Here is a 26598-nt window from a genome sequence, read left to right on the forward strand (position 1 = left end):
CCTGGAGGTGTTCAAGGCCAGGGTGGATGGGGCTCTGAGCAACCTGAGCTACTACAAGGTGTCCCTGTTCATGGCAAGGGGGTTGGATCTAGAACTTAAGGTCACTTCCAGCCCAATCCATTCTATGAAATCCAAGTGTGCAAAAACATTAAGTACCTGCACAGGGTAGTAAAGCAGTCAAAACTGCAAAAGTTTAGTCACCTGCTAATTATAAAATAGAAATATAACGATATGGACAGGTTTAATGCTTTTAAGAACATCAGATCCCCTGTGGAAAGGGCAAATTTCCAAGAGTTACATGATATCTAGTTTGAATTTTTACTCTCTTGCCATTTAGTATAATAAATTGTGGTTAAGAATTTGCGTAAAAATTGGAGCAGGTTACAGAGGAGTAAACTATTTCTGAATTTATCAAATGACCGCGAAAATGTTCCGTGCTATTTACATCTCTATCATAGTGAAACCTCAAAGTAGATTGAGGGTGCTTTTAAAGAAGTTTGATGACAAAGCAGCACTTGTTAGATAAGCTTTGGAAAAATCTTGCTGTCAGGGCACTAACCTGCAGCTGAGAGCTCAAGGCAGGAACTCTCTAAACTCTGTGGTAGTTCCTTCCTCAGACACCAAAACTCACATTGGGTCTCTGACAGATTTGCAGCAGTTGATAGAAGTCAGACAAGTAAAGTAGCTGCTATCTCCACCCCCACACCCTGGCCCAGCCAAAGGTTCCCAGACTGCACACGGAGCAGCTTGGGAACAAATGGAGTTTTCCTCCCAGGAACCAGGGTCTGTTTGCCTTGGTACATGCCCAGGTAAAATGTGTCATTTCTACATTGGAGCAAGTGGAATTGCTTGTCAGTTGTTGCCTCTCCCTGAAACACAGTTTTCAGCTCCCATATAATTTCCCATCACAGGATCCAGACAGCCCCACTGGGAAATGGCTCCAACAGGCCCAAGAATGAATGGGATATGAAAGTACTCATCAAACCAGGTTCTGGCTGCACAGGCTGTGGGCAACTGCTCCTTGCTGCTGCATCCCACAACTTGGCATAATGAAGTGTCCAACCAAAGGACCATCTTTGGACTTGAAGAATAACCTGCTAGAATTGTAACCTTAACTTTTAAAGGATATTCTACTATAGCTCTAATGTCCCATTGCTCTGTTTTCAACATGACAGCTCCTACTAAAATTGCTTCTGTTCCAGTTAATTCACACTTTGAATCTGCTCATACAGTATCAGTTAGTGTAACATTCAAATAATGTTATGGATTAACACTGACGTTTTATTTCAGCTCTAAAGACACACAGTGAAAATTACCCTAGTAGGAAAAATGTGAAGGAAATATCTAACTAGACAAAAACTGTCAACACCACAGTTATACCCAAAAACCAGTTACAAATAAAACTCTATAGCCAAAACCAACTTCCAAATTATTTGTTACCATGAAAGCAACTTCCATTGTTCTTCCCAAGCCAACCTGTCTGTATGGACTATAAGCACCAAATTATGTCCATCTCAGTGAAGGTCTTCCAGAACACTTACCACAAATTACACATCACACCAAAATTTATCATTTATCAAAATAAGAACCACAATTTTCTCATGTTCATTGCTTATACTCAAGATTAATGCCAGACTGGCATTTACTCCAGTGGCATTTATTTTGGTGAATGGTGGCAAGACACATGATGACACACCTGACAAATAATAAGTTTGGTATGGGGAAGTGTGGATATTGGCAAGTTCCCAATCTTCAGTTTATTGTTTTCATCAAGACAACCCCAGCTCTAATTTGGGAGCATTTTATTTTGGGCAAAGAACTCATCTAGTAGAACAAGTCATACTTTGTTAGTTCTTGCCCAGGGAATAGGTGTGTTTCTCAAATTACACTCTCAGAGACTAGAAATAAAGAGGATAGGTTGGGAAAGAAAATCATTATTGGAGCTGGGCTTCAATTTAATTGGAGACAGTGGAAAAGAAAATACTGACTAGGTATTAGCACATTTGTATTTTTTCATACAGTGAAATATTGAATAAAAATTCAGCAAATATAACTCAAAATATTTTTAATGCATCCTATTGTAACAAAATACCCTATTTCATTTCATGTTTCACCCTCAAACATTATGACCCTGTCTCCTGAACAGCCTTTGTATTTTTAACATGTATTTTCTATCTGGCAAACATCTACTCTACAAAGGCAAATTTTATATTAAACCTACCAGAATTTAATTCTCGAGTGTTGCTGGAGATGCATTTCTTTAATAACCCTTAAAATTTGCAAATATTACAGTGTTTCACATTTTAAGGAAAATTGCTGCAATTGATGTGTCAGTTTTGAGTAAAATTAGTGCTTATGAGAAGGCTCCAGGTTAATAACTCTGGAGAAACTTGTCTGGTTTTGTTCCATTTAGATCTGTAAAAAGCCTGAATTTTTGTATTAGAAATGCAGATCCTGTCTAGCCTAGAAGATCAAGAGTCTGCGAAACGGTGACACTGCAAGAGTAACAAAATCAAGTTCAGACAACAAAAAAGCCAATTTCATTTGGGCTTCCCGCGAGTTTTTTAACCCTTTTGAAGAAATAAAACCACAGCAGTAATTTGCCAGTTAACAGAAAACAGAGCTTCATTCATTTTGGCCAGCAGGTCAGCCTGGTTGTTTCACATAAATCACAGAGAGGGTCAGGAGTATCCCTGCATGGCACACAGAAGGCACGAGGCCGTCAAGGGATGCTGCTTCTGAATTACCAACAGCCACATTAGGAGGATCTGAAATAGACAAGTCTAGGTTTCAGCTGTGGCCTGTCCTATCCCAAACACAAACAGATGGAAAGAATACAATTGATAAAAACTCTAAATACAATTTTGTAGTTCAGTCTAACCTTGTAATATTTTTAGTTTACAGTGCTTTCTCTTTGCCTACATTTTTTTTTTTGAGGAAAGAAAAAAATATGTAAAATTTATTTAACTATTGAATGAAAATATCTATAAACAATTACACAAACAACTTGACTGCTGTTTACTTTTGAGCTCTACAACCATATGAGCAGCATCTTTAGATGTAATTTCTCAGTGACTTCAGATCCTCTATCATCTGTAGCCTGGGAATTCAGCACCTCTAGGCAGTATACAAATTTATGATCTTCAGTTTTAAAAAAATAATAAAACAGAAAAAAAACCCCTCTTACTATCAAATCTACTAACATCAAAAAAGGGCATTCTTTTCCTCAAAAGTGTTCAGACTTTAGCTGACACAGAGTAACTAGAGGCACATTTGTGCATTCATGCTTTTCCAAAAAAAATAACCACCTTTAACTTCTCCCAGTGTGCAGCATCAATTTAAAAACAATCAGGAAAAGCTTTATAAACTAGCAGTGAACAAAAGATGTTTCTGGTATTGTGACGAAGCCAACACTGACACAGCGGAGTTAGCAGGGCATTGTGTTCCTCCTGAGCACCTACTGCAGGCTTCAGCAAATGGAAAAACCAGCACCATGATCCAATCACAATGTATTCCTGAGTTTAGGATCAAAGTGCCAGGCTGACAGATTTCTGCCAGCTAAAAAACAGGTACATTTACTGTCAGGGGAAAAAAAAATTAGCTGGAGGACTAATGTGAAAACAGAGAGTAGTCTTCATTTTTGCCCTGGTTGCCTCCTCAGTGCTAAGGCTGCAGTCCTGCTCTTCACGCCATTAACACTGGAGACAAGGATGCAACCAGCACCCATGACTTAAAATATGGCAGACAAAACCAGAGTGGATTTACATATCACAGGACATAAATGAAAGCAAGTTAACATTGAAGCCTTCCCGTATACTAAACTCTTCACTGTGGTTTTCCAAAGCCTCATTCATCCCAGCAAGATTAAAAAACTGACACAAAGAAGCAAACGTACAGGACAGAATGCAGCACACACAATTCTTTACTAGATAGTAATAAAATAGCAGTTTTTATAAAACCCAAGGGGAGGAGAGACACCAACACAGGATGATGGGCTTAAACAGAGCTCTGCTGTGTGGACACGTGCCGTGGCACAAGGCTGCTCACCAGCCAGTGGTGCCAAGGGAAAAGGAGCAAAAAATGGAAGATAATACCTGTGAACTATGGCCCTCCAGTTTACAGTTTCCTAGAAGGATTAAGGAAACACATTTTTCATTGTTAGAAAGCAGTAGCCCAATTTCATCAGCTTAAACAATTATTAAATTCACCTGGCCAGCAGTAACAGAGTAAATTTAGCACTACTGACTGTGTAGTAATGAAGAAACACTTGGTAACTCTTTAGTAACTGAAGTTTTATTAATTTAACAGTGTCTTCCACATGTAAGCAAACAAAAAATTAAATGTGCTGTGGAAATTGCTTTATTTGTGCTTTTCCCTCCAGTCCTTTACACATCTCCTGCTATTTACAAAGCACTTCTGTGTACCAGGCATACATGTATTTCAAGTTGACAAATAAAAGTAATGAATGCTGGAACTGCAGCAATAACACATCTCAGAGATGTGGACATTCCAGCACCAGTAGGGAATAACTTGGATTAGTGATATTCTGTAAGGAAACCAGGCACCTCCCAGGACAAGGGGCAATGATTTGAAGGTCAGGTCACAGTGCTGACAGTCCCACCTCAACCAGCAGTGATTTGGCAAGCACAGACCATCTTGGCTGGGGACCACAACACCAATTCTGTGTTTATTGCAGCAGAGGAATGCTGGGGTGGCACAGCCATCAGCCTCACTTCATTCATTCTGCAATTGCTGGCTGCATCCAGAGCCACAGCACAGCATTTCCCCTCAGCATCTCACTTTTCTGACATTTTGCATCTCTGCTCCCAGTTACACTCCTGTTGTTCTAGCCCACTATGAGATGCCATACCTCACATGTTAAATTTCCCTGATTTGGGAGAAGAAGACATCACACTCTTATTGTGCCCTCTCTGGCTGTGCCTCCCCTTGCTGCTCTAGTTGCGGCATCCCTCCTCACCTCACATTCCCTCACTCTCTGCCTGGGACACCAGCTCAGGACCTGGCTGCCCAGTTCCTCACAGGCAGTACATCTTCCCTCACAGGCTTTCCCCACGTTAAGGTGTCCAGAAATATCCAGAACTGCTGATTGTCTCTAGTTACCATGTCTGCCTTGCTGATATTTTATTTTTAAGAGAACCATATGAAAATCAGCATGACAATGAAGCAGGGCCAAGCCACTAATCAGAAACTGTTTGAAATTAATTTCCTTAGAAACATAAAATATAAACACTTGCACAGTAGGATGAGGAACAAAAAGTCTTCAACATCAAAATGAAAACTTTTCTCTGGTTTTTAAAGTATGATATCATTGTAGCACCTCTAGATTTTTAGAAGCAAGTAATTTTAAAAAGCATTCTTTGGTTTGTTGAGTTAAAAAATAAGAGAGTAAGCATACATAACACAGAGAAACAAAAAGAAAGAAATATTGGGATTTTCCACCTTAGAAATTATGCAGACACATACCTGAGATAAAACATGAAAACACCTGCTACCTATTTATCTTAAAAACATTTAAAAGCATAAAAATATTTTGGAGAACTTTTTTTTTAAAGATGTAATTCTGCAAAGGCTTCTGCATTTGATTGACCACAATTGTGGAATTGTTCCCTAAGAACTGCATTAACTCCTAAAATACAAACAAGGATTCTAGAAACAAATCAGAAAAGTTCCTTTGAAGCACTCTTATTCAATTTCAGTATTTGATATGGCACTAACTGAGCAGAAAAGTCTTTAATAAATTAGAAGTGCTAAGAATGCAAATACAGTGCACACATCTTTTTCATCCATATCTGCGGCTTTTTGTGCAATCTTCACTTAAAACTCAGCACTCAGTTTGTACCCATAATTTCAGGTTTTCCTACATTTTTCCCTATTTCACCAAGGCAGGCATTTCAAATACCCTTTTTTTGGTAGCTCCTCCTCAGTTTATGCTATTTAGCTTTCTGATGCCTATAAAGTCAGATTTCATAGAACACCCTTTTACACTATCAGATGTGGTTATTATCCTACACATTTGTGTAGGATTTTCATGTTTTCAAAAATAACAGAAACCAAAAATCTTCCTTTGTTATCACACTATTATGCAAACAAGATTTTTTTTCCCCCCCGATGAACAAGATTTTTTTTTCCCCAATGCAGTTTGTCTCTTTTCTGTATATTTACATCCATGGCATTTTGCTGGTATCCAGAGCTCTGGACAGTACTGTGACCTCACCCACAATTAAAATCATAAAACATGTGCTGGACCTGAATAAAATCAATATCTCTAAAAACAGTGGCATAAGTAGAAGACTCATATTTACCATTTGGCTCAGAATATTCTGCGTCCATCATCGGGTGTCAGCAGGGACAAAGCGAAGCGTCTCGGAGCACCAGCAAATGGGCTGCTTCCACTGAATAGTTTGGATGCAGTTTGACAACGAAAACACTTTTTAAAACAGAAAACAAGCAGGCAACAGCCAGCTGAATAGCGGGTGGAAAGCTCTAGTAAGCGCATTCTGTGGTGCAGGCAGCTGCAAATCACAACAGGCCATTCCCCCAGTTTGTCAGGGGATCCCTACGAGTTAACACAGCTTGCAAACAATAAATATTGTTCTGGCCACTCGTAAAGGCCCATTAATTTTGTCCACGTTTATCAGAGATTGCATCTCAATTCATAAAACTCTGTGTATAAAAGAGCCTGTCCTCCAAAACAAATTACATCAGCTCCTCATTAGTAAATATCTTTAGAAACAAAACAGGAGTCAAAGTTTTCACAGTTTGAAAGGCACAAATAAAAACAGTAGTTTTAAATTGACTCTAAATGAAAGCATGGTAGAGTGAAACAGCTATATTCCCAGCAATTGTACCAGGCAAAACACCCATGCAGATGGTTTTCTCAATATCACTTTTTTGTGACAGAAGACTCAATGTTGCCCATTTGCATTAGAACGGCCAGACAAAATCTCTGTGTGCGATAATTTGCTGTAGCTGGAGAGAATTTGCAATGAGAGCTTGAAAGTTTTCATAGCAACCCCCAGTGTCCCTGTGTGCACGAGGGATTAGAAAGGAGATGGACACTTCCTTTGCTGGCCGCTCAAAACCAGTGACACAGGGCACAGTCCCAATGCCACACACCTTGAGCGTTCTCTAGGCTGAGCTCCAAACTTCCTGACCTTCAGTGTCTTTTAGCTACTCATCATCTTTCTCTTGCCTAAACACCCTGCCTTCTCTTCCCCCTCTTTTCCAGCTCTCCATTTGAAGCCCTTAATGCGGGTCATTCCAGTTCTGACAATCAATAGTTTTTTGCGGGTTTGAGCTGTATCCATTTGGCTCTAATTTCTCTCTCCATATTTTTTTATAAGTCATTTGAATGAAGAGCAGTCCTTACACACTAAAGATTTATCCAGACGAGTTTCACCATACACAGATACAATTTTTTAACACAAACAACTATAACTGATTGACAAAAATAATTTTATACTTCAATGCTTTTATGCAATAAAGCTGAAGAAGAAGTTAAATAGAAAGCCCTCAATGTAAGTAATTGTTTCTGACATGCATGTAACTTGATCTGGAAGCGTACAACTTGATACATTTCACGAATACAAACGCCTGCCCAGCAAAATCAGGAGATTGCAGCAAGGCCAGTAGATAGGTCCCAGCTAGGACTCTCATTAGTACCTGAAATTCTTGAAAGGCTATAAAATGAAAAATGTAAACAATAAAGCCAGTAGAGATATTTTCTAGAACTCTTCTAGCTCCTTCCTGCAAGGGTGTGTGATAATGCACAGGTACAAACCACAGCTACCACAGTGCTCTCACTCAATTCCTCGAGAGTCTAAAGAAAGCAGATTCCATTAGGAAACAAGAGTACTTCAGCTAACTGCAAGGCTTATTACCATGCAAAGCTTTTCCAGAATAAATGGAAAACCTCCATTGTGTGCCAAACTCTCATCCAAACTAGCATAACTCACAAACTATAAATGTGGAGTCATAATATACACAGTGAATATTTAATGTCAGGTATGCTTAGCTAAGAAGGAAGCCCTTTAACAGTTGCATAAAAAAGCAAAATGAAAAGAATATTTTTGAGAATTACCCATAAAGATAATAAAATATGCAAGTCTGTGCTGCAGATCAGAAATCTTATTCTACAATGTGCAATGAGAGGGAAATAATTAAACATCAGATAACATGATATCCCTGGAAAAACACTGGGGGAAAACCTACTTGCCTAACTTCAGAAACACAGAAACAGGAAGTAGCAAAAAAAATTGAAGCTCTGTATGTTGGCTAGTTTATTTCACCACTTTAAAATTTATCCTTTAATACCATAAAGATGGCAACTGTTATTTAAAGAGCAGGAAAATATAGCACAAAGACAGGCCCTTGCAGATTCAATAAAGATACAAATTGAATTAATTATTATTGCTCAATGTCACTAATATCTTACACACACAGAGTAGATTTTGTAGGATACACAGTTACAGCAAAAAGCCCTTCATCAGTCTTTTGTGACCATCAGAGTTAGCACTATCACTTTTATTGTCTCAAAACAAGCCAAGTTGGAGGAAAACCTTGCTACTATAGTTTCAGAGAGCCCTTCACCACATTATCAGCTAGAAAAATGTAGTGTGGTGGCTCTGAATTCCCTTATGACTAAGAATAGGGCATGAATCAATTGCTCACCCTCTATCTTGCCCCAAGCAGGAGGAAAAGGTGAGCCAATTGTCATGTTTACTGCATTTAATAAAACACACAATGTTCCCAAGACCATGGTGGTGCCTGACCTGGGAGGCCAGCAGGTATGCTGATGGGGACACTGGGTTTTTCTGCTGCAGAGTGAGGTCTTCCCAACAAGCAGGAGCATTTCCAGAAGCCCCTGAAAGGAGCAACATCTTAAAACATTTTTTCCATATTTCTGTGGCCTCAGAGGTTTTGCAGTCTCTTGATTGGTTTTTCTTTCCTCTAACTCCAGGTAAGGCACAGAGGGAGTGATACAGGACAGAAAATAGAGCTGCCTGCTGCCAGCCACGGCTGCCCCGCTTCAGGGACCAAAAGGAAGAGTTACCATAAGAGCACGAAACACAAAATGCTGGGAAGCAATGGCAAGAGCCTGAATCACTGGTGGCTGAGCTCATTAAAAGAAAAGAAAAGTTAAGGGGAAAATAGAGGGAAATGTGCCTAGTCATATTGACAGCATTTGGAATTGTTTAACTAAACCTGGGTCTAATATGTGTGTTCATTGGAAGGGACTTGCAGCAAGTGAGTACAAATCTCCACCTTAGAAGTACTCCCAAAAATTAAGTGACCATCCAGATTTCAGCCAGAATAAAAATTGCTTCATCTTGTTGATAAATCATGTAACATGTAAGCATCTTTCCTTTTTTAAATAACAGGCATCACTTATAAACCTTAATGCATTTCATCTGTAACATTGCTTCCTGTTCCTGATAGGGAAAGGAAAATTCATGAGGCAAATATTTAGCTCCAGGCAACAGGCCAGTATAGCAACAGAAAGTTTTACACTTGTGCCAAGATTTCTTGGTTCCCTTTTAAAATGAAAATCGTGACAATTATCTTGATGCTCTCTGATGAATCAGATCTGTCTATATGAAAAAAAGACTTTTTTTGTTTCCAACACACTATTTTACAAGCTTATTCACTTTCTTTAAAAAAAAGCAGCTTATGTACCAACTTAAAAGCTAATGTGCTTGCATGAAAACATTCGTAACCAGTCAAGCCACAGAGATTTTCAGTCAGTAAACCTGAAATGTGAATTGAAAGAGATACAGGATTTCTCCAAGGGGACGAATTTAGAAACACCTTTCAAAAAAATACAGTTTCTGTCTGCTTTGTTCAACATTTTCCAATCCACACTATCAATCTGACTGATTTGTATCATCAATCCTTGGTAATGTCAGCATTTCAAAAACTGCTGTGCCACAAATTAAAGCTTCAATTAAACATGGAAAAAACCCTCGTGGCATGCTCATGCTGCTTATTACCACAACTCTAAATTTAAGGTTATTATTCTGATTCTTTGTCTCATACACACTGGATTTGTTTTGAGGTCTTCCTAACACTACTCTTGGGTTGTTTTCCCTCCAAACATGGAAAGATCCACTGATCTGCAGGTAGGAGTATGAACTCTCATTTTTAATCCCTGTTTTAACTGTGGTCTCACACTGAGCAGCAATTTAAGGCAGGCTAAGGTCATTCCAGTTTGCAAAAAGTTCTGGCTCATTTCCAGTAGTTTTTCTAAAGCCTAAGTTATTCTGTTATTTTTCAATTTGCTAAGATTCAGGAATCTAATCTGTTTCTAATGTGCATTTGTTTCCATTGCCTTTGCAGCTCTTCCCCCAGAAATCTCCTCCTGGCTCTCACAAACATGCTTCTTGACCAGCAGCTAATTGCTCCCCCTGGTAAAGCTGAATCCAAGAGTGCTACAGGTACAAAAGTTCACAGCAGAGAACAGCATTTGGGCAAGAACTTCCCATTTCCTGGACTTCTGCCTCTCCCTCCTTCTCGCCTGCCTGGCAGAGCTGCAATTTCACTTTCTGCTTCCAACAGAAGGAGCACACAAGCATATTTTCAATGAGCAAACTCTTGTTAAACCCAACGGCATGTGCAGGGTCCAAAGCTCATCATGCACAGAATCCAATTCTTTTGCCAGTCAATTTTCCCCACTGTGAAATACCAAAATTCATTACTGTCAGGATGGGAGCAAAAACTAAGGTGAATAAATAAATAGAGACCACTTGACAATAACCAGGGAAGCCCTTGCTGTCACCCAGCAGCTCCTCAGCAGTCAGCCTGCCCCACTGCTGCAGGCACAACAGATCTCCTCCAACACTCTCTGCTTGCACTGCTGCTGCACAGACACATTGTTTTCTGCACAGGCTGAAAGACCCTGAAACCAGATACTCTGCAGCTCCTCAGCTGGTGCTTGTAATTCTTTTCAGTCCATCCCCCAAGACAGAGAACAGCACCCTGAAGAAGTATTTCAAGGCCATTTCAAAAGGAATCATACATTATGCAAAGCTCCTTTCACAACAGACCCCAGGGATAGAGATCCATGGTAGAAAGCCAGTATATCTATGAATAAAATACAATACCAGGACTCACTGCATCGGATTCTGTGTTTCCCTCAGCCATTCACTTTCTGTATTATCCAAACCCAAATCTCCTGCCCTTAATAACCCTGTGGTCAGACATGGCCCTCTCTCTGTGCCTTGCAGTGTTCACATGATTTCATACCTGAGATACTTGTAGACATGATGACAATACCTAATTTTAATTGTGAAATCTTTGTCTGTGAGTTTGCTTCATTTTCTTAATACATCTGGTATTAGTCCAATGACTGCAAAATTACCCAGTCCAGAGCTTTCCTTTTATTGGAAAAGTTTCCATTGACAGTAGTTCATGAAACTGAATTCTAGAAATTAGAACTGACTCTTTTTGGCTTTCTTTGGTAAGAACTACCTCAAATGAGTTTTCTCAGCCAGTGCTTTAGACCTGAGAGAAAATGAATCCCTAGAATGATGAATGCTCTCTTAAGAATGGCCCATCAAAATCTCATGGTAAAAACCACTGCTCTTCAGAACATGCTCCATCTGGAGGTATACAGGATCAATGCCCAAAACCAAACTACCAGGGACGATACACAAGGAAGAATTTAAAAAAATTAAAAAGCCCCAGAATATAGTGTATTATTATTCTTGCAGCATTGTATTATTTGTGGCTGAGTTCTATTTCTGTTAGCTTTTAAGTGGACTCAGTTAAGTATAATTTCTATATTTGACCTCCCTGAGATGGCCTATTATGATTTTATGAAGTTAGCATACATTTCACATAGCAGCTAAAAGTGGAGAAAGTGGAGAAAAGCAAACCTTTGAGCAAAAACAAGCCAGAGGATACTTCCACAGACACTGCACTAGGGAATGCAGGGATTGCCTTTTCTTTTTAATTTTTAAATTTTTTTTGCCCTAATCCCATTCACTATTTCATGGAAAAGATGGAACCTATATTTCAGTATGAATATGCTAATCTTAAATATAAAGATGCATGGCTATTCCTCTCAAAGCATACAGCCACCATTATTGGGAAAGGGTAATGAGCAAGGTTGGGCATGCTAAAATAAACACAACTGTATTTCAATCTTTGGAAGTTAAACAGTCCTTCAGAAGGGTCAGGAATCAAACATTTCACCGTGAATGAATTAAATATTGGTTTTACTTTCTTCTGCAAGATCTTAGGCACATCAAGGACGGAGAAGGGCAGCAGAGAAACTCTCTGGTAGCAGGAGAGACATACCCATGCACAGCAGAACATCTGCTTTTTCTGAAATGCCACATTCCAAGCCTAAACCAGGAATCCGTGCAATATTTGCTGCAGGTACCAGGTTTTGTACAGAGGAATACAGGCACTAGTTCCCATGCTTACAAGCGCAGGAGCTGCTGCACCCGTACAGTCTTAACCAAGCTCCAAGGTTTGGTTTCTGTCCCTCCACAAAGGCCTTCTCATGGCAGGTGTTCCACCAGGCTGTTAAAAAATAAATAAACAAGAATACTCTCCTTTTCCTTCTCTTACTCTTGCTGCTCAAATCAGATCTCTTCTTTTATCATTTCCCCTCACTCATATACCCTTCCTGCACCCCCAGTGCTGCCCTGCCCTCTTCCTATCTCTTTGTGTCCCTTGAGGCCTCCTTCCCTTCAAGCTTCCCTCTGCTCCATCCCAGCCTCCTGCCAAGCCTGGTGTAAGATCACAGGAGAGTGCTGCCTGCAGGTGTTTATGTAACACATGGGCTTTTGCCTTGCTATTCCTTCTGCAGTACCACGCTTAAAATTCCAGTTTTGGGGCATGATGAAATGGCTAACAGCAAGAGAAGCAGCTGATGCCCCAAGTTCAGCTAAATCCAGCACTCCTGAATAAAAATGTGGCCCTCATCCTTCCCCACTGCCCTGCTTGCCACGATTTAGCTCTTAGACAAAGGGAAGGGCTGGGCAGGAAGCTGCCCCAGTGGAGGATGCCCCAACCTCCTCCTCATCCCAGCTTTGCCTTCAGCCACAGGAATGCAAGTTGCAGCACTGGCTTAGGAGGGGTTATTAATGGTAACAGGACTAAAACAGGAACTGGAGAGAGGCCTTGATTTCAACAGGAAGAACTGAGGGAATGCACTCTTCACTGGATTGTGCAGTGCTTCCTATTAGCTCACTTGAATTAGACTTCCTAGTAAATATAAGGGCACGGGAAGAGTTTATCCCTGTTTTGTTAGTGATTAATGGTGGAGCAGGAATTAGGAGAGCAAGCCTTGTGAGTCTACTCCAGTGCTCAGCCAACAGGACAATCTTATATATGCAAAGATAAAATAGCTTTCAGTAGCATGCTGCTCTGCTGCTTGCAAAACATCCAACTCTTTGACTTTGTTGTATTCAGAAAAAGCCATGGAGAGGGATAAAAACTGCAGCAACAGAAGGCAAGGTTGAAAGAAAAACCTGAGTCCCGAAACCAGAGCTCTCTGCACTTTGGGCTCTGCACTCACATAGGTCAAACTCTACTTACAGAGTAGAGGCTAAATATTACCACCACTGTGAAACCCCTAACAGCCCTCCTTCCACACAGTACTCACAGGCACCAACAAATGCAATTCCCAGAAGCCAAGGGGCACAAGAAATCTGACCCTGGTGCTGGTCAGTACTGGAGCACTGGTTCACATCCAATACAGATCACTAGTGGTCAAACCACTGTAACACAGCAGCTAGCCCACTCTGTGGTGGCAGGATCAGCTTGTTCCCTGGCATTGGGACTGCAGTGACAGATGCAAGATGTACCTTGCTTTGACAACTGGTATCAAAACCAGAAGTCCACACCATGCTAAACTCCAAGAAATTAAACAACATTGCTGAGAAATCTACAATCTGAGTACTCAGGGTAAATTTTCGGAATGACAAGGGATCAGGGATAGGGAAAAGGGCCACCATAAATTTTAAACATTTCCTCTGAATAAGCGATTTTGTATTAGTGACACAAAAAATGAAATAAAAACTTCAGTGTTTGACTGTGTTTTGGGGATGACTTTGAGACAGGTGGTCTTCTTCTGAGGAGACAAATTTCCAAAAAGTGACCGCAATCCAAAACATCCCACATATACAGCCTGTGGAGGGTGACCAGCTTCCCAACTGTCAGACAGTTTCCTAAGCTATTTAATACTAGCCTAAGAAAGGAACATATGCCTAGAGGTGGAACCAGTTTAAAAAACAACTCTAATGAAAAGCAGTAATTTACACAGGGCAGCAAACAGCTACCCACCAAAATCCCTGCTCCTACCAGCACATCTACAAGTTATCCTATAGTGTGTTCCCAGCCAAATTCTCTATATAGCCATGCCTCCAAACACAGTCAGGGGAAAGTGTGCTGAGTAATAATCTCTCCATGCCAAGGGCAATTTCAAAATCAGGCCCCATGTGCACCCTGCATAGAAGAGAGATAATATTAAAGAGCATGCTTGTTAGAACACTAATTTGTCCCAACAGGACAGGTTTTTGGGAAGCACCAACGCCAAAGGAAAACGTACAGAACAAATGAAAACAGGGTAGAGATGTGCAAAGGAGGAGGGGTGGAAAAAACAAGCAGGAAGAGGAAACTTGATTTTAATGCAAAAGGAGATGAGACACCAGTGAATGAGGCAGACAGGGTTGAACTCAGAGAAGGAGAACTCCTCCCACTCTGGCTCCCAGAAAAGCAGGATTATAGGGGCAAACTAAAAGCCCTGAATTTCCAGCAAAATAGAACAAATAAAAAACATGACAAGAACAGACCTGCCTGTTTGGTTCACTAGCACTAGCTTCTGCTTGAATTAAACCCACCAATTGTGAATAACCATATTAAAAAAAAAAAAAAAAAGCTCAGTTCCTATTAAAGCAGCTGCAAACAGGAAGGGGTTATACCCTGTCTTCTACTTAGTCAGTATCTGAGAGGCATCTGCTGTGCCCTGAACTCCAAACCAATTAACTTGTGCCACTGCAACACAGTCACAGACAGTTGTACCAGGCTGGGAAGTTCAGTGACTCAGGTTTTTCAAGACGTTGGCATTTTTAATTAGTGAGTTGTACAGCAGACTAACATTGAGCAAAACTGGTTTAATTTGCATTTAATTGCAGCAGTAGATCAAGCAACACTGGTCTGGCATCAATTTCAATAGAGGAAACTAATGAATACTCAAGGTGTGCAAGAGAAACAGGAATTTCAGCTAAGTGAAAATTCCAGTCCCTACAAAGACAAGAGATGGCGAGAGACCAGAGAGGTATGCAAGAGAAATAAACAAAGCAAAGTTTTTTCATTTTGACGTGCCAAAAATACTTGGTCATCTAGGTAAAGGAATTAGATTAATAAATTAGATGGAATTGAGAACACGGATCTGGATACATAGAACTTTTAATTATTAATAGTTGCCTTACTATTAATCAGAGACATGAATAAGAAAGAAAGAAAAAAAAATAAACAAGAAGACCAAACTGGACTAAAGCAGAAAAAAAACTCCCAGAGTGCAGATCAAAACCCACATCAATCCAAACCAGCCAACAGCCCTAATTCCCAGACTATAAAGCCTTCAAGGCTTCTTTTCCAATTTTTTCCTTTCTGATCCCGTGATCTTCACTTCAGCAGGACTCCTATTTCATACCTACCCAGTGACTGAAGCTTGTGCACTCTGACTGCCTTCTGAAGTCTGAAGAACCACTTAATGAAAAGTACCCATCATTGTCCTTAAAGAAGTAGGAAAAAACCCCAAAAACCAAGGAGAGGGATATTAACTGAGTTTAGGCATGCAGGGTTACCTTTCAAAGTACGGTAACTTACTGGACAGCAAGTCCAGGCTCCCAGGCCCAGCAACCTCCCAAGAAAATGCTTGGTCATTTATGGTTGTATAGTAAGAAAATACCAGATAAAGAGCTCCTACCAGGTTCTTTCACATCTTCACAGTTGTCTCAGCTTGGCTTATTTCTGTGATCATTTTGGTGCTGATCTAGCCCACTGGAGAGAGGACGGACGCTGTTGAGGTGGGCGCTGCTGAAGGGAACAAGCCATGACACCTCCAGCGTGGACGTTACTCCTAATACAGTACAGCTGTTGTCCCTCTGCCAGAAACCTTGCCCTTGGGTTAGCAGCCTGAATTAGCACTGCACCTCCACTGGATGTGGCCCAAGGAGCCTGCAGCAAGGGCAGGAGGAGAGGACTAAGGGAAGCAACAACCTGCAGATACACAGATCAGGGATGGCGGGTTAAGCCCTGCCAGCAGCCTGCTACCACCATCAGAGGGGACATTACAGTTCTTCTACAGATCCTTGGGGTCATAAGGCATCTGAAAGAGGCCTGAAATATTTCATGGGTGCTTTATTACTGCTACCTGACATATATGCCTTGCACCAAGCTCTTCTGGTGTATTAGCTATGACTGGGCAGGTTATGCCAGGACATAGTGTAGATGTTCCAACACATAAAACTTACTGAAAAGACACAGTAGCCAGTCGGAAGCAAAAATCAGCATAGACTGAAGTGCACTGCAGCTTTATGCAGAGCATCATTCCAGCAGCTAAGCTCTGCACATGCCAGGGAAGACATGTTCATGAATTATGGTGTGAAATAAGCATTCTGTACAGAAACAGGCAGCAATCCTACCCCTCATACTTTAGGCCAAAACAATAAGAACTAGAATATAAATCCCTCTCCCAGCCACTACACAAATCCTCCTTGTTTCTGTTCTAGAAATCCCAGCTCAATCCTATGAGCTTGCTGGAGCCTTGCAGGCAGCTGAGGAGGCACTGCTGACACCAGTGCAGTGACAATTGCATCCTGCAGCCTTGCAATGCTGCTGCCACAGCCCTGGAGCCTCTCTGGGCTCCCCATGACCCTGCACAGCAGAGAGAGTAAGATGAGGTTGAGAGGAGAGCTTGATGAGGTTGGTAATAACCATGGCTGTAAAATAACACGACAAAAATATGACACCACAGGCAGAGGAAAGAAAAAGCAAACCCAAGAATTTTCAAAGCTTTCTACTGATACTTGCATAAACTAAAAATAATCAAAGCACCTGCAAGCAGCAGGCACTTCATTTAACAGGTGATGAAAGACACATTATTTGTATGAAGGTACAAGGCTTCTATGGCAGCAAAGAAACCAGAAATAGAACATTTGTTATCAATTCTGTGCTCTAAACTGATACCTCATTGTTTTTATCCCTCCTATATTTTTTTTCTTACTGGCTTCTTTTTCAAGAAGATATAATGACTACCAGATGCTACAGCAGTGCAGTCCTCAGTGAAAGGGTAATTAACAGATGAAAGTTCAGCAGTTGTTTCTAGTTAAAGTCAGATGAGCTGTACACTCCCCATCCCCTAAGTGAAGGGCAGAGATGAGCGATCCAACCTCTGCCTCCATTCCCCACTGTAACACAGCACAAAGCAGTGCACATCAAGGGGGACCTGGAGGTACAGACATAATGATCCTCAGTGGTCCACGTTTGTTTTAGGTTTTGTCTCCAGAATTTAATAATTGCAAATACTCACAATGCTAACTTGGCCAAAATTTTAACAATATTCACTGCATATGGTAAAGCTGATGAAAAAAAATGGGTACTAGACACCTATGTTGACCAGTGAGAAATGGGTATTGCAGCAACGTATTGCACAGATTCATCACTATTTTTTCATAAAAACCTATGCTTTTTCTGTTGTAAATAAAGCTTATTAGGATATAACTCCTGGAGCTCTGCTGATGTTCAAAATGTAAACAAATGAGTGGAACTACTTGAGGAATGCGGAGGAATTGCAACATTTTGAATGAATGAATGCAACGTATGGCTTCAAATAACTCTAACCCAGTGTAGTTACTACTCAGTTACTACTCAATTAACTCAGTTGGTCAGAGAACAGTGCTGATTACACCAAGGTTGGGAGTTCAATCCCCATGTGGGCCATTCACTGAAGAGCTGGACTTGATCCCTGGGGGTCCCTTCCAACTCAGAATATTCTGTGATTGGACTTACTAGATGGCAGTCACAGTTTTCATTACCATTTAGCTAACCTTAGAAATATGTCAGTTTAGGCTTGTTTGCCATTTCTGCTTCAGGGTTTGGTTGCCAAACACTTAAACTGCAACCATAAAACCAAGCAAACAACGTAAAATAAGGACAAGTTTAGTTATTCCTCATAATTATTGAGCTGAACTTTAATTCCTACAAGAGTAAGACCAAGTGCCTCAAAGGATTACCAATGAAGAGTCATTCCACAAGTGTAAACCAGAGTAACACCAATACAATTGGAACTATCACTATTGTCAAACCCCTGGTGCTGATATATTCAGTGTTTCAGAAATAAAAAAATCCTTACTTTGGGGAATTGTATTACCCAGAACAAATTTTACCTGGCAGTAACATTAATGACTCCATATAAGCAACCATGCCACACATGCTTATAGATAGCACGGGAAGGACGTTAATAAAACTCAACCTATAATTTCTGAATTACTTTTGAGAAAAAAATAGTGGTTTACAATGTTTTCTTTTGGGGGAAGGCAAGGCCTGGGAGAGAGTGCAGCATGTATTATTTTAAGGACTGTGAGGAAAGTTTTTAAAAAAAATGCAAAAAACCCCAAAAACAACACTCTAAAAAGAAATTAAACCTGAAAACCATCCCCAGTATACTTCTGATACCAAAGACAATAAATTAGTACCTAATGGTATTTCACTCAAAAACACCTATTTTAGATTAATACATATATAAACAGATAGCAATTTTTTTCTCTAAACAACCCACAAGCTGACCAAAAATTCTGAAGATATATTTCCAAAATACCAACCCACAAGCTGACCAAAAATCCTGAAAAAAACATACTTATACCATTAACTGCTCTACAGAGTTAAAAATAGTTCAGGACAATTTACTCAAAGCCATTTACTAAAGAAAATATGAAGCCTTATATTTAAACACTTCCGTATTTATTATATCCTCTGGGAGTGGTTACAGAGAGCTGAACTACATACCAGCTTACAGCAAAACAACTAAATCTGTTTTCATTTCACACTTTCTGCTAATTTTCAGGAGATCTGCATGTGCCCATTTATTTTGGAATCAGATGGTTTTTCAGAAAGTTGTCACTGGCATTGAAGAGGTGGCAAGAGGCACAGCCAACACCAAGTGGTCATAAAGAGATGGAGGGCTGGCCAGCAAAGTGCCACAGCTGGCTCCTGGGTGATGTTGCTGTCCTGAGTACCACCAAAACCACGGGCTGCTCTGGCTCCTATTTATGGGCCATATTTGGCCATGCTTGCTCAAATAATTCCCCTCATTTGCTCATCACAAGTTGCAAGATGCCCCATGCATGTCACACTGCCTCTGTGCCAGCCAGTGATTCTGTCCATCCTTCTGAGGAGTAATGGGAGCACCTACTTGGGATCACTGCTGCTTTTTTATCTCTTGCTGTTCTTACATGCATACCAATACAGGAGTTGCAAAGTCAATGACTTTTTAAATGAATGCAAGTGTGGGCTAATGTCTCTTTCCTCAACATTAAAAAAAACATGTGTGATTTTCAGAGTTTCATAACCTCCAGTTCTGTGTAGCATTTGTCTTCTTGAAATCCAAAGCTGTTTTAATGTCCCGACTTAAAGCTGGAGGCTGGTGGAACTACTACTGCTGCTTCATGTCTCCTACAATGGTGCTTTCCTCCTTGCTTCTTGGTACCCCCTGCATATCTGATCATCAGGTTTGGATAGGGACCAGCTGAGAAAAATGCTACAGCAGGAAGCTACTGGTGACCAGCTGAACCATTTGAAAAGATCAGTTTTCTCCTACAACAGGGAGGGCAGTGATGCCCTGCATGGTGGACTGCAGATGTGGGCATCCCTACAGAAACTGCACCAAACACACAAAAAGGCTGCATGACATTCTTACGTTAGCAAAAATTCTCTTCATTTTCATTAGCTACTGAAGTCCCATTGCTACATCACCCCAGTATCTCCAGGTCTGTGCTGTGGCCCTCTAAAGAAAACCAAACGCCTGGAAATCAATCAGCTGTGCTTAACACTGGTCACATTGGCCAGCTCAACACAAACAGATTCGGGCTGATTTTATTTATGTTTGCTCCAACACCAAGATCTTCCCAGCAGCCAAGAGGAAGCCAGTCTGTACCCAAAGTGAGAAGTGAGAGGGGTAGCACCAGTGGCCTGCTGGATGAGCCTGGACTGCCACTTCTTGTGGGGAGAGTGAGGGGCTGCTGCCACCACAGAGCTGCCACTGACAGCACACAGGGGCTCAAATGGCTCCTGACACAGATGGGCATGGGAAATTAGGGCCTGAAAGCCACTGCTGCCATGTGCACAGGTCTGAAAACACAGCTGGCAAGATACCACTCAAAAGGTTGGCTGAGGAGTGCTAGACCAAGCCCAGCACCACGAAACACCACTGTAGTAGTGCACATCATAGGTGAAAAGGCAAGCATGTCAGCAGGCTCATCACTGAAACTTGCTTTTGAGGCAGCAGTTAGCTGAACAACGCAGGCAAGATAAGCATAGGCTGTCTGCCTATCTGGATTGGAGATCTCACACTTTCATGTGTTCAACTATGCTTTCCTTTACCACAACAGATGTTTTGTGATATTTCCTTTACACCTAAGTAGAGAAACTTTGTTTTCCCCATCCCCTGCATGCAGCAGGCACAGGACTCCCATGACAATGCTGATCTCAGCACTGCAGCACGAGATGTGTTCCCATCCCGCCTCCAACCTCCTCAGAAAGGCTCTGGCAAAGAAAACTCATGATTTCCAAGTATTAGTACAGGTATTGTGAACCCTGAAATTCAATTTTATATCTATACAGAAAACTACTACATGTTCAGCTCAGTGTTTGTCCATTTCCCATTTTTGAGTTGCCAGCAAAAACCACTCTGAAAAATTTAGGACTTCATGTAACGAAGAAAAATTGTTAATCATCCTGCTACCAAAAAAACCATCTTTATTGAGGTACTCAGAAATGGAACCCTATCCTACCATCTGAAGTGTATTATAGCAGATTTTCACAGGCAGCAGTTGGAATTAAGTACATACCTTTCCATTTGGTATTTTTCACTTCACAGCCTTAATCCAATTTCTTTGAAGACACTCAACTATTGTTCTGGCAGAAGCATAAGGAATAATTTATAGCAAAGCCTCAAAATTTTAAGTCAGTGGGAGTTAAACACAAAGTCTTAAAAAAGTCTAGACCCTATCTCAGAAGCTATGTAAAATATTTTTCCCATTAGCACTTCTCACATCTAAAATTTCAAAAAGTCACTGCAGACATTTACATATACCATTCACAGACTTTTTATTGGGAATCCTTCTGAGATTCATATTACATAATTCAGCTGGGATAAGTATTTGAGAGCAATTAATCACTGGGGATATTGCATACACATCTTCAGTGAAATTTACTTAACCAAAGTCAAAAAAAGCATTTGAGCCTTTCCACAGAAATCCTCAGATGTACCTCATAAAGTAATTTTAGTATGTCCATCACTATCCTTTACCAATTTATGTGGTAAATCCATTCTTCGATTTGTTTGCAAGGAGTTGCTACAATTAATCAAAGCAGGGATTTTTGAGGGAGGCTTTTCAGGACTGTTAAAGCAGCAGGAAAGATTCCAGCCCAGGCATTAACCAGTAGAGTAACAAGAAGGCAAGCTGGGTTTGAAGGAGCAAGCATGTCTCTGGGCACTCACACAGCCATGCAGATGGACAGGAAACCCAAGACACCTTTGGGCCACTGCAATATTGATCATTGGAGAAGGCACTTTGATGGTGATATCCTACAGCACCAAAATAATACAAACACTAATTTTATACAACGCTGGAGGAAAAATCAATGCCTTGTATTTAAAGATCTACAGAATGCTACTGGAAAATGTAATTATTTTCCTTTATCCACTGAAGTCATCTTGATCATCACAATCATCCCAAGTCTGCAAAACAGCAGGCACTCCTACTCCCTTCCTCCTCAGATCTGGTGGACAGATTTGGCCACCGGTGCCCTGTGCATCAAAGCCAAACAGATCAAAGTACAGTTCAACAGAAGGCAAGACAATTCCAGCCAGACCTTGTGCAACCCATGAACTGGAAGGCAGCTTAATCCATTGGGATCTCTTATTTCACCAGTGTTGAGGTGCAGGCTCTGACATTAGTTTGCATGGACGTGGCACTTGACCTTTGAGTTTTCTTTCTTTAACTGTAAAATGGGAATTCTGCCATCTCAAAGCCCTTTTGAAAATTAAGAGTGAGAACACCTTCAGCTACAGCTATGGCCACATCTCAATGGCCCCATCTACGCTGTGGCTCACTTTGAAGCACCAGCCTTCAAGGAAGGGATGGTGCTCTTCCATTGAAGGATGGCAGTGGCATTTTTTTTCATACAGAGGTTTCTCACTTCTTTGTGCATCAGCCCATTATTCTGCACCCATAAATTCAGTACTCCCAGCTTCCAAAATCAAGATTTGTCTCTACAAGGCTTGCAGAGGAAGATTTCTGATCTTCCAGCAGGCCTCAATCATCCTAAAGGAGAACTTGCAAGGTTACAAGTACCAGACAGCTGTAATTATTAGGGGTCTCGCAGGGATGCTGGCAACCATGAGCACTCTCAGCATCTGTAGTACCCAAAGGATTTAATCCACAGCATTTTAGCATCTGTAGATTTTTCTTTTTTTTTTTTTCTAAACTCCCTTCTAGCAAAAGAAGTGACACACCCCTCCCTTTCTGTGTTTATTTTAAACAAACCAACTCCCCACTGGCAACACTAAGACAACACATATGAGAGTCTAACTTGACTCCAAGATGACTGCAGAAGACAGAACTTCATTAGTTCAACGGGACTGATGCCTGCCTCATGCTAATTGGGTTTCATTTCAGTCCATCCCTTTCCATTTGTGCCATCTGTTCTTGTAACCAATTTACCTTTTCCATTCAAAGGGCATCCCTTTTCCATACAAGGGCAATCCCCAGTCAGGGGATCTCTCTTTTCAGATTTCAGTATTGCAAAATACGGTCTCCAGAGTGTTCCTGGATATATCACTGCTCAGGTTGCTACTTCCACTGCTGCTAATTCCCTCTCCTCCCAAAATAGCCTCTCCCTGGTTTTACAGCAGTTCAGTGAAGAAGGAGCTCCGCAAATTTGACAAAAAGCAGCTTGTGATAGCTAGGAGAACTGAAATAAATGGAAAGCTGGAGGGGGATATGGTTCAAATAAGTTTTTTTATTAAAAAGTAATTTATAAAAAATGTACCACCATCCACACAAAGCAAGCTGTTTGCAGAGGGAAGACAAAAGGAAGACAGGAGTATTTCCTATAAAATAGATAGGAAAGATGTTTATCTAAAACATTACTTCACTAGAAAACACTGTGGCATATCCTCCCACTGAAAGAAAAAAATAGAGAACAACCCCAAAACTTACCTACACACTTCTGACTTCTCTGTGTCTCCTACATCTTCGCTATTATAAACAGACTCCCAAAGTGCCAGCCTCAGCATTTTTGTCTCCTGGAGCAGCAGACTCCTGCCTGTGAAGGCAGCACTACAGTGTAAGGATGGACTGAGCTCTGAGGATGTGAGCTTGGGGGAGGGAAGCTTCAATATTACAACCCATCCATCAACCACTTCTATAAAGCTCTTTTGTTCCAAGTTCATACTTAGCAACTCAAGGTCAAAACTGATGTTGGAAAATGCAAATGGTAAGTCAACGCAGACTTTCACCCCATGTTTCTTCTTGACCTTAAACACAAACAAGAAAAAGGCAAAAAGAAGTTTCAGCTATATGATCTATTTATATAAAAATATGTATTGAGGAATACTAACAAATTAAAAACTACTGAGGGTTAATCTGCACTACTGATACAGATTAGAAAAAAAATCAGAATATGTGCATTTAGGATAAAAGGCCCTTACTTTTTTGGCTCTCTTACACTTTGGGCAAAGTCAATTTCACCTGGTAGGGGCTTTTCTGTTTGTTTCTTTTTTTGTGTGTGTGTATTTATTGGGATTTGATGTTTTAGTTTTGAGCTGTTTTTTTTTTCTTTGAGAGAGAGAGACACACAAGGTTTGATTGAAAGCACCACAGGGAAAACTAGCTGGTTGAAAAAACCCCAACCTTTTCCTCTCTGGTGCAAAACAAAGGAACACATCTCTGTTAGCCTTTGTCTTTAAGAAGTCCTGGGTCAGATGTTGGCAGCCTCCACAAAGAAGAAAAATAGTAGGTATTACCAATAAAAAGCAAGGGTTTCATTGCAGCCAAGAAAACAGGATGTATTCCACAGGCTATAACTGTTCTCCTTAGAAACACAATATGGGGAGAAAAAAAAAGAAAAATCATTCATTGCGCTCAAATACTTAAGAGCAGACTTTTCAATGAGCCCCGTTTTTGCAGGATTCCATGGCAGAAAGCAACAGAGGTGCCAAATACCTGACATTACAAGCTTATCCAGGGGATATTTCCCAGAGGTGCTGTAAGAAAAATCAATTTACATGGACAACAGAAAGACAATGTAAGACAAGAGAACTCCGACACAGAACTCTCATCCAGTATTTAAAAATCTCTTAAATTTAGATGATCTGGCAGTCTTTAGAATTGTCATCACAAAACTCTGAGTTTTATTCCAAGAGTTTACATATAACATCTTTCATATGGGAATAGTCCTGCCAAGAGCTTTAAATACAGCTGTATTGAATGCCAGTTTGGCTTCCTCCATGTGAATTTGGACAATTTTAACAAGAGTTTATGAACTTGCACTGGGAAAAAAATGCATAATGATAGTTTGCCATCCATGTATGTAAGTTATAAGTTATGTAAAACACCAGATAATTCTGCAGTCTAGCAAAAACATTTTAAAACTATTTCTTTCCAATAGCTTTGATTTGGCCCTTAAATCACAACTTTCTTCTAAAGCACCATCACACTTACACAGTCCTGGCAATTAAGTGAGCCTGAAGGGCTGCTTACTTAGGGGAAGGATAGAAAAATGTGTTTAATTAGCAGCAACTCAGGAACTGCTTTATTTGATCAACTGCTGCTATGGATGATCAAAAAGGTGTTTCCTGTAATTCTCATCGGAGTTCGCTTGCTTGCCCCAAGCAAGATGAAGAACAGAACTATATGGTATGTTTTCCATCCTCCTTAATAAAGCTCCCATCAACAAGCAAAAAGTAGGGTACTGTAGCAATGTAACCTAGATCCTAGACAGTTTCCAAAATCCCAGCCAAGGATCTTTGTCAGAATTTCAAAGAGAAGCCGCTGCTGAAATTCTTAAGCATGCGGAAGGGTTGTTCGGGGCTCCTCCTGCACACACTGAATGCTTTTCACTCCCTAAGAGGTCACTGCCAGCAGGGTCTGTAAGGTGAGACACTGGAAACAGTTTCCACTTTCTCCACTGGAGACAGTTTCCATCTTTCTGAGATCAAGTTTATTACCTCGCCTTTCAACAGAAACAATAGGTATTTTTATGGAGAGTATTAAAGCTCTTCCCAAGAAGCACTGCAAGGTCAGAAGTCCTCAAGTAAATAATTATAAGTAAAAGTAAAAAATATTATTTTTAATTTTTAGAGTGTGATTTTTGGCTCCCCGCTCCATAACTTGATTAACTAACACCTTCCCTTGCCCATCCTTTTTCAAATAAATGTACTAAGACATAGTCACAGTTTAGGAATGGTATTTTCCAATTTAGTACTCCTGCTAAAACCACACCATTGCTTGCTCTCCCTTCGCTCCAACTGGAGGCACAGGTGGAGATAAGGACAATTAACTGGAAACAGCAATGAGATAAGAAAATGAACAGCAGCAATATTAATAAAAAAAAGGAATAAGACAAAGAAACTATTTACATGGATAGCCCATGACAATAAGCAAGTAGCAGACAGCTTCCCTCATCACCTTTTCTTAACTGGGGGAACTCCTTCTCCCCAGCAAAGAGAGAGAGAGAGAGAGCGCAAATCCCTTTCCCCCCTGCCTGCAGCAATGGCCTGAGGAGGCACAGAACAACATCTGGGTCCCTGCCACATGCCTTCTCATCCAAAAATTACCCTGTCCTGGCCAAAACCAGGACAGACATTTACCAAAGGCCTCAGAGCATCCCAGCTCTCTTGATCAAGTTGTTGTTCATCTTGGGTCCCACTAGTACCTCTCTAGGACAGCCTTCCAGTAAGGAGTTATCCGTGTTTGTGGTTACAGTGCTTTGGCAGGAGGCAATGAGAACAAACTGTAATGCATGAAACTCTGTCTAAGCATATGGAAAAGCAGTTTTACTATGAGAGTTGTGATTGCTCCACCCTTGGAGATATTCAAAACCCAAATGCACCCAGCCCTCAGCACCTGGCTCCCACTCAGCCTGTCCTGAGTAGGGAGCTGGATTAGGTGGCCACAGACAGCAGGCAGTGACCAATAACTCAGTGTCCAGATGGAGATCAGTGACAAGAAACCAGTCCCATACTGGGACCAGTCCTGTTTAACGCCATCAGTCACAAAGATGACGGGATCAATGCACCCTCAGCAACTTCGCAGGTGACAGACACCAAGCTGAGTGGTG

At 40.8% G+C, this 26598-nt stretch overlaps 1 protein-coding gene across 8 annotated transcripts in view; it reads right to left on the bottom strand.

Annotated features, from left to right (window-relative positions):
• NHSL1 (NHS like 1) overlaps positions 1-26598 on the bottom strand; it is a 177981-nt gene that overhangs the window by 138939 nt on the left and 12444 nt on the right. The window contains exon 1 of one of the 8 annotated variants that reach the window (XM_074537636.1): positions 6324-6366. The exons of the other annotated variants lie outside the window; for them this stretch is intronic. Coding sequence (XP_074393737.1) covers positions 6324-6354 — 31 coding nt within the window. The 5' untranslated portion in view covers positions 6355-6366. Of the gene's footprint in view, positions 1-6323; positions 6367-26598 lie in introns of those variants that run through there. 8 annotated transcript variants of the gene reach the window in all.

The sequence above is a fragment of the Zonotrichia albicollis genome, chromosome 3, assembly GCF_047830755.1.
Source record: "Zonotrichia albicollis isolate bZonAlb1 chromosome 3, bZonAlb1.hap1, whole genome shotgun sequence".
Classification (NCBI taxonomy): Eukaryota; Metazoa; Chordata; class Aves; order Passeriformes; family Passerellidae; genus Zonotrichia; species Zonotrichia albicollis.